Source organism: Pistacia vera, unplaced genomic scaffold (assembly GCF_008641045.1).
Source record: "Pistacia vera cultivar Batoury unplaced genomic scaffold, PisVer_v2 Contig1108, whole genome shotgun sequence".
NCBI lineage: Eukaryota > Viridiplantae > Streptophyta > Magnoliopsida > Sapindales > Anacardiaceae > Pistacia > Pistacia vera.
In genome coordinates this window covers 282,363-291,110 of record NW_022195147.1, presented here as the reverse complement: position 1 = coordinate 291,110, position 8,748 = coordinate 282,363, and the positions used below count along the sequence as shown (strand labels likewise).

The 8,748-nt window shown below is 33.6% G+C and overlaps 1 protein-coding gene across 1 annotated transcript; it reads left to right on the top strand.

The window, feature by feature from the left end:
• Nucleotides 1-3,606: 3,606 nt before the first annotated feature.
• On the top strand, nt 3,607-7,939 carry LOC116140385 (chromatin structure-remodeling complex protein SYD-like). The gene is made up of 7 exons (XM_031426030.1): nt 3,607-3,692; nt 4,445-4,559; nt 4,679-4,740; nt 5,639-5,754; nt 5,867-6,670; nt 7,058-7,263; nt 7,919-7,939. Exons 2-7 carry the CDS (start codon nt 4,455-4,457, stop codon nt 7,937-7,939), a joined length of 1,314 nt encoding a protein of 437 aa, XP_031281890.1. The 5' UTR covers nt 3,607-3,692; nt 4,445-4,454.
• Nucleotides 7,940-8,748: the final 809 nt, after the last annotated feature.

Below are 8,748 nucleotides of genomic sequence, written 5' to 3'. Positions count from 1 at the left end.
AGCCGAATTTTCCTGACTCGGTCAACTCGTGACTCGACTCGAACTCGTCTAATGCTTAACCGAGCCAAGCTCGTTTAGGGTGATACTCGGCTCGTTTACACTCCTAATTTATCATACTATATTTATTATTTATCAATTGAAATGCTATCTTATAATATTTAATTATTGATTACATTTAGAAAAATATGAAGCTATTATGTTATTGGATTTACTATATTATTTATTATTTGATTATATAATCTATTATGTTATTAAATTTGTCATGCTATGTATCATAATAATTTATTACTTTTTAATTAAAATGCCATCTACTTATATATTTAATTATTAATGACATTTGGAAAAAAAAAATCCAAACATATTATATATATAAGAAAAACAAAAGTATCATAATATTTTATTATTGATTACCATTAAAAAAATTTCATCCACACTAAATCAAACATAATATAAAAATGAAAAAAAAAAGAATTTAAATTATAATAATGCATAACATGTTTTTCGAACATAAATGAACGAACAATCATTCGATTGTTCGTGAACGGATAGATCAGTCGAACATATAGTGTTCGCGAACATAATCGAACGAACAACCCCTGTTCGAATGAATATTGAACTGTTCGTGAACATTATCGAACAGTAATCGAACGAATAATGAACGTTCGCGAACTGTTCGGTTCGTTTGCAGCCCCATAATGCAAGGTCAACAAACAGCTCTCAATTTGAGTGAGTTTATTACTGTAACGATTTTTTATTGAGTGATTGCAAGGTCACAAGAATCCCTCGATTTGAACAAATTTGTTTCAGACCAACATTTCACACAATAAAACTTAAGGGGGTGTTTGGTTGGAGGTTATGTGAGATTACTAGAGTTATGTCATCTTATATTACTTTAGTACCGCTTTTGGTTGTCAAGTAATATAAAATTTCGGTAATCTTCAAATAGTAGTTATTGTTGGTGATATTTGAGGTAATTTGATTACCTATATTTTCTTAGGTATTGTAAGATTACCAATGTAATCTTTTTTTTGTTACAATTTTATCCCTTATTGATAAAATTTTAGGACAATAATACCCTTATTTTTTAATTAATTTACATGAATATGGCTTTTACTATTTCACATCTATTAATTAACTATTTGGACAAAATTACTCTTGAATTCAAAACAAATTATAGCCCACCCCCACTCCCACCTGCCACCGCCGGCGACTAATAACAACCACAGCCAGAACGGCGCACGGAATGCTAGAAATGGACACCGTGTGTCGATATGGCCATTTCTAGCCAGAAATGGTCAAATCGTGACAGATATGGTTGTCAACGGCCAGATCAACGTATGTGGCCAGAAACGACCAAAGTAGATCTAGTCGTTTTCTGGCCAAATCACGATTTGGCCATACGGTGCACGGAGGCCATTTCTTGGCTTATGTGCGCCGTTAGGTTGCCGGTGGTGGTTGGGTTAGTGGGGGTGCATTGTTGATTATTCAAACTTTTATTATGGGGTTGTTTTTGCTAAGTTTTTAAATGTAAGGGGTTACAATAATCCAAATAATAATCTAAATAATAATATTAAATAATAATATTTAATTAGAGAACAATTCAGTAATTTAAGTAACATACTCACCAATTTATTCCTCCAAACCAAACATATTAATAAAACATACCCACCAATTTATTTCAATTAACCAAATACATTTTCCTAAAGATTCACAATAATCTTCAAGGTAATCTAACTTTTTAGTAATCTAACATTCTCAATAATCCAACATTTCTTAAACTAAATGCACCGTTAGAGTAAATGACTTTTCCCCACCCAAATAATATCTTCATAACACTTTATCACCCATATACTTTTAAAATATCATTTTACTATCGAAATTTATATTCTGTTTCTAATTCCGGCATTGTTGTAATCCCACACCACCACCATTTTCTTCCTCAATCATTACTCACTAAAACCCCTCAAACCCTTCTCTTGTCAATCTCGCAAATCGTCGGCAATCGAGCGATTAAGGTTTGTGTAGCTGCCCCTCCCGAATCATATTTCGATCAATCCCAACCACTAAATCCCAATCTTCCACTATCAAAAGACTCATCGATCTTTTCTCTTCAAAAGCCCCAGCTTGGACTGAGTTTACTCTTTGTTTGCTGTCAGAATATAAATTTAAGGGGGCGTTTGGTTGGGGGTTATGTGAGATTACTGAGGTTAAGTCATATTATATTACTTGATTACTATATTTGGTTGTCAAGTAATATAAGATACCGGTAATCTTCAAATACCAATAGTGGTTGCTATTGGTAATATTAGAGGTAATCTGATTACCTCGATTTTCTTAGGTATTATAAGATTACCAGGGTTATCTTTTTTTATTACAATTCTATCTCTTATTAATAAAATGTTAGGACAATAATACCCTTACTTTTAAATTTATTTACATGAATATGGTTTTTACTATTTCATCTCAATTAATTAACTTTTGGACAAAATTACCCTTGAATTCAAAACAAATTGCAGCCCACCCAAGCCACCATCCCCACCCACTTGCCGTCGCTAGTAACCACCACCGCGGGAATGGCGTATGGAAGACTGAAAATGGCCGTCGTGTGCCGATATGACCATTTTTGGCTAGATATCTGGCTGTCAAAGGCCAAATCCATCGATATGGCTGTCAATGATCATCGATCTGGCCGTTGACGGCCAGATCTGTCATGTTTGACCATTTCCGGCCAGATCTCTGGCCGAAAATGGCCATACCACGCAGGGAGGCCATTTCTTGCGTTCTGTGCACCGTTATGTTGCCGGCGGTCTGCGGTGGTTGCCGATGGCCGGCAATGGCTGGGTTGGTGGGGGTGCTTTGTTGATTTTCTGAATTTTTATTATAGGGTTGTTTTTGCTAAGTTTTTAAATGCAGGGGGGTTATATATTCAAATAATAATCAATATTAAAACATAATTTAATAATAATATTTAATTAGAGGACAATTTAGTAATTTAAATAATATACTCACCAATTTATTCCTCCAACCAAACATATTAATATAACATACTCACCAATTAACCAAACATATTTTCTTAAAGATTCCCAGTAATCTTTAAGACAATCTAATTTTCCAGTAATCTAACATTTCCTAAACTAAACGTCATTTAAGTAGTAAAGTGGTTTTTTAAAATTCTATAAATGGAAAAGTACGTTAAACCATTATTTCGGTTGGAAGAAAGTAGTTAACTATAAAAAATGTTTATTTTATTTTTTCACAAACTACCAGTAAATAGTATTTCTAGACCCCTAAAATAGTAAGATTTATCACAAATATAGATTTGTCCTTTTTACATCTAGAGATTATCATTTGTTGAGGCCCTATGATTAAATAATTCTTTAGAAAAAGAGTTGTCAATTTCATTATAACAAACTACAGGGGTGTTTATATAATTTTTTTAAAATAGGGGTAAATAAAATTACGATAACTTGTGGTCATCCAAGTAATATTCACTTTTACGTTAATTACTTCTCGAAGGAAGGGGGAAATTGATAATTTCGCAAAAGTCCCTCGAAAAGGCTCGTTTAGAAAGTAGAACCGGACCATTTTTATCTCCTCTACTCGCACATCTAAGGCAAAAACCTTCTCTATGTAGGTGAGCGACCAACTGGTGTCAACGACGACAACGTTTTTCGTGTCGGATCTCCGACCAGGTAACCATTTCAATACTCTAATTTGAGTTCCAGAGTTTGCCTTTTCTTTTCTTAACCCTTGTTCCCTAGAGAAAGGTTTTCCTGGAAAAATCAGTGTTCCGGAAGATCATCTACATGTTAAGACAAATTCGCGTCGTGATTTTGTGTTTTGTTTGTGGAAAACACAGTTTCAAAGCTCAATGTGGTTATTTCGGACTTTAATGGTCTAGTTGTTGGAACCCTAACCTGTACGCATGTATGCAGAGGCGTGTATTACAGTGGTGGTTTTGTATGAGATATGTGGCAAATTTAGCTATTTATACTGTTTTTAGGGCTTGTAGGTTAAATTAAGAAATGAATTATAAATGTTATTTAAGTTTGTGGTGAAGTAGATATTGACAAATTCGTTGATTTCCTGATCACTTCAATTGATGATTTTCTATTTTCAACTTTTAATAAATGCGTTAGAATCTTCTTGTGAGAAGTTGAATAATGGTAATTTAGATTGGAAAATCATATTCCTGGCGCCTTATAAGAAGTTTTGGATATGTACATAGAGTGATTCTGGAGAATTATCATAATTATATTTTTTGCTGTTGAATGCTTATTCTGTCCTGCAGCATCTGTTAGGTATGTATGGTGATGATTAGATATATCAGATAGTCGTGATGGGTGTGCATTTACAATACTAAGTTATAATTAATTCAGGTGGATTGAATTCTAATGCACAATGGATTAATTTTTTTGTTTTCTTTTGCTCTGCTGAACTGTAGTTGAAATGAGATGGCGTCTTCACACAATGTCGAGTTGGAAGCAGCAAAGTTTTTGCACAAGCTCATTCAAGATTCTAAAGATGAGCCTGCAAAATTGGCTACAAAACTTTACGTGGTTAGTTTTTTTTTTTTTTTTTTTAGTTTATGTTTTATCTCATTAGATATTCTTGATTGTGCTAGTCGCTTATAATTTGTACGTCACCATGTATTTATAATAAAATTTGATTGCTTCAGATATTGCAACATATGAAATCAAGTGGGAAGGAGCATTCAATGCCATATCAAGTTATATCAAGGTGCGACATTTCAATATAACTGTTAGTCTATCTATTTTAATTTGTTTTCTTGTTTTATGTTCAAAATGCCTTTTTAGGTTGATTAGGAAATTTGTTAATTGACCAATAAATTATAGACAGAGTGGAAAATTTGGAGATGCTGTTGTTCTTGCATTTTAACTGCTTTTGGATTTAATAAGTCCTGCAGATATTCAATTTAAGTAGATAAATTTGGTTGAGTACATTTGGTTGAGTACATTGGGAGACTAGAGGGTTGCATTCTGTTTTCCTTTGAAATTAAAGTATGAGACTTTATTGGCCAGATTTAGGTGGTGATGCCTTAGTTTGAGGCATTTCGACAAGCTCTTGTTGTATTATGGAAAATAAAATATTATTTGGGATCAAATATGGCTTGAGTGAATTAGGGGGTCCATGAACATGAATGATGATGATATTCTCTTTTAAAGGTTGGAAATCTTTTTTTTTTTCCTTCCCCCAGTGGACTAGAACTTGGTTTCCGTATTACCTATGCAAACATATTTTTCAGATGAATAATGAAACTTCCAGACATATGCTTGGAGGTTTGAGACTGTTCTATGTATCAATGGATTTTTCTTCTTTAATAGTTCGGTAGTTTAGCTCAAAATTGGAAGGATTGCATAGCAGCTGTGTGTCTGCAGATTTAATTTATATGATTTGCACACCACTTGCCTTGCAGTCTTGTTTAACTTCTTGTTTGTCTTCATGCACACTTTTATCAGCGTCTTGTCCCCCATTCTTTCACTTCTTTTAGTGTTGGCTTATTCATGCTTGAAGAGATCGCAACTTTTTAGCCAAAGAACCTATTGTCTATTTTTGGCAAATTATTAACATGGATCATCCTTGCTGGTTCTTCCTCTGATGCTATTTCCTTTTCTAGGGCGATGGAGACAGTTATCAATCAGAATGGTCTTGATATTGAAGCTTTGAAGTCATCACGTCTTCCTTTGACCAGTGGGACTCAAATGGGGGATTCTTCAACAGCTCAATGTGCAGGTAAAAGCTTTTAGTTAGATTGCTGTTAGATGACTAGCAGTTCAATTTTTAGAATCTCTCCTGGAAGTTTCTTGTAATATTGGATCATTGAAATGGGAAAACTATTTTTCAGGATCTTCTTCACAGGTGGTTGGAGTTGCGAAAGATCCCAAAATGGGCTTGACTGAAAATGAAATGTCTAAAATTGACCCATTTACTTCTAGTAGGCCGCCTGTGGGCCCTAATACTGCAGGACACGATTATTATCAAGCATCTGGAACTCATAGAAGTAGTCAGTCTTTTGATCACGAAAGTCCATCTAGTTTGGACACTAGGTCTGCCAACTCACAATCACAAGAAAGGCAAAAAGATGGTAAAAAGGCTGCAACTAAGAGGAAGAGGGGTGATTCATCAATTCCAGTGGAATCACAAAATGAGAACCCCCAGCAACATGATTCCCGGAACCCTGTGGTTAATGCAAGGAGGGGCAAGATGAATAAGGTTGAATCACCTGGGGGTTTTTCAGTTAAAGGTGGTGAGCTTTCTAACTTTAACATGATTCCAAGTGGTGGTCAAATGGAACATTTTTCATCTTTGTCTGGCAACATGAGTTCAGTACTTAGAGTCAAACAAGAGGGTCAAAATGTTACTGAAAAGCCAATGGATTCAGCTAACATTAGTAATTCACTTTCGAGGGCTTCGGCTTCAAAATTCCCTGAAGAGGTGGAAGTTTCCTCTTCTCATAACACTTCAGGACAGCAGCAAGGGAGTTCCCTTCCTTCTACAAATGACATTCTTGCTTCTAGGGGTGTATGGAATAGAGCAGGATTTCCGTTTGAAAGATCTCATGTTCCCAAGTTTTCTTCAAATGTTGTTCCCAGTAACATGATGTCAGAATCTGCAATGCAACATCCAACAGTATCATCTCTTGGAGGAAGTAAGGATTTGACAAATATTGTAAAATTAGAGTATTGGATTTTCTTTGTTTTTCACTCTTAATTTTTTTCTTTTTCTTTGATTCTTTTTTTTTTCTTTTTTTTTTTTTAAAAAAGACTATGGTATTTAGTTTGTTGGTATTGGCTGAAAACTGTGCAGTTTTTTTTACTTTTTTATTTCAACTAGGGGTTGAGTCTTTACTGAAAAGATTAGGCACCGTGCATGTTTAAGATTCTTTTCCTGATGTATTTTTTATATTTATTTTTGATTTTGTCTTTGATGATTATTTTCTTTCCAATTTAGAAGCTGTTATGATTGAGGTTTGAACATCTGAATATCTCCTTGGCTGTGAATAATAAGCTTCTACATGGTGTTGCTGAAAATTCAGGTGCTTTTGGCAAGGTTCATGGAGGGTTACCTGTTGGTCCAAGTTCGTTCCCAACAGGAGAATCGGGCTCCTCAATGCTTAACCCAGCAGAAGCCCAATTGTCTAATAATCGAGGGGATGAAACATCTACTGCGCATCCTAGTGGAAAGGTTATGGAGCATGATGGAAGTCCAAATACATTAACAGATTCAAATAGGGTTGTTCAGGTATTTACTTTTACCTTTATATGATTAGTCTGATTTAGGTGGGTTTTTTTATTTATTTTTTTATTTTTAATTTTTTATCTGAAAACTGAATAGAACTTAATTGGTTTAAAATTTGATATATAATCCGAATGTATGTTTGTTCTTTTATTTTTTATGGTGTGATTAAAAGTATAAGTTGTTTGTTTTTGCAAACAAAAAGATCTAAACATTTTGACATTTGGACATATATGCCCATTTGATATTGAATAATTATTATTTAAATAAATTTATTTAGTATTATTTAAATAGTGTCTTAAGTTTTTAAACTTAAAATTAAAGATAAATATCTAGTTGAATTAAAATGCTTGATCAAAAAGTTAATCTGATAAAAAATGCGGAGACTTGAAAGTAAAAAAATATTGACATATTAAAAGAAAGTGTTAAAAAGGGTTATTTAAATGGGCATATGTGTAATTATTGATATTAAATGAGGATAATATTGTCAAAACTATTAAAGTAAACTATTAAGAAATTTAAGTGAAAATTCAAAAATTTGAGTGAAAAGTCAAAACTTTGAGTTTTTCAACTGACATAATTTTNAATGCAGTTAATATCATGTAAAGAACACACTACAATGGATTGTCTGTTGTGATTATTTGTTCTCAAACTGATGCAGAGGATCATTGCATGCAACTAAGAGGCAATGGGCTACTGAGTTCTATTGAACCTGCAAGTGGTGGTGGTTGCTGAAGATGTAGCCCTAGTGAAAAATCCCCTAGGTTTATTCTTCCCACAAAGTCATATAAATCTGTATCAACAGTTCAGTCTAATATTTTATTTTTGATTTTATTTGTAATAAGTTTTTTGTGTAATTTGTTTTGTAGTTTATTGTGTGTAAGCACAATGTTGATTTTGTTATAAGGTTTGGAGTAGCTAGTCAATATTATAACATTATAGCAAAATGTAATTCGACTAGTGAATTTACAATTATCATTTGTTGGATAAGCATTGGTCTTCGTATGAATATCCTCGGTAGCAAATATGTAGATTCCCATTAATGTATTTTGAATGGATAAAATCATAAAATATGATCAGGGCAGGTGATTTGTGTGGTAAATAATGGTGAATCTTTCTGAGTTGAGTGTCTGGACCAACAACACGCAGTTGTTGACTGTAAATCCACCAAAGGGTTTTGCCTCTCTCTTAGCTTGCTGAGGTGGATCACCATTTCATTGTGTGCCACTTGATACCATTTTCCAAATCCAAAAGAAACAGGGTACTGTGTGTGTTTAGTTATTTGGAGCAGTAATTTTAAAATATTATTGTTAGGTAGAGTTGGGTAGTTATTACGAGATAAAATTTGAAAATTAAAAATAGTTGAATAATTTAGGATAGGATTTTAAGAATAGGGAAACAAATATGCATTTTGACTTGGAATACGGATAGGATAGGGAAACAAATGCGTATTTTAGGCTTCGCTTGGTTCAAAATTTGGGGGTTTTGGGA

Bases quoted from the DNA above. Each gene is read 5' to 3' on its own strand.
- LOC116140385 (XM_031426030.1), top strand. From the start codon at position 4,455: ATGGCGTCTTCACACAATGTCGAGTTGGAAGCAGCAAAGTTTTTGCAC. The intron at 5,755-5,866 runs GTAAAAGCTTTT...ACTATTTTTCAG, and splicing joins TTCAACAGCTCAATGTGCAG to GATCTTCTTCACAGGTGGTT. The intron at 7,264-7,918 runs GTATTTACTTTT...AAACTGATGCAG, and splicing joins ATTCAAATAGGGTTGTTCAG to AGGATCATTGCATGCAACTA.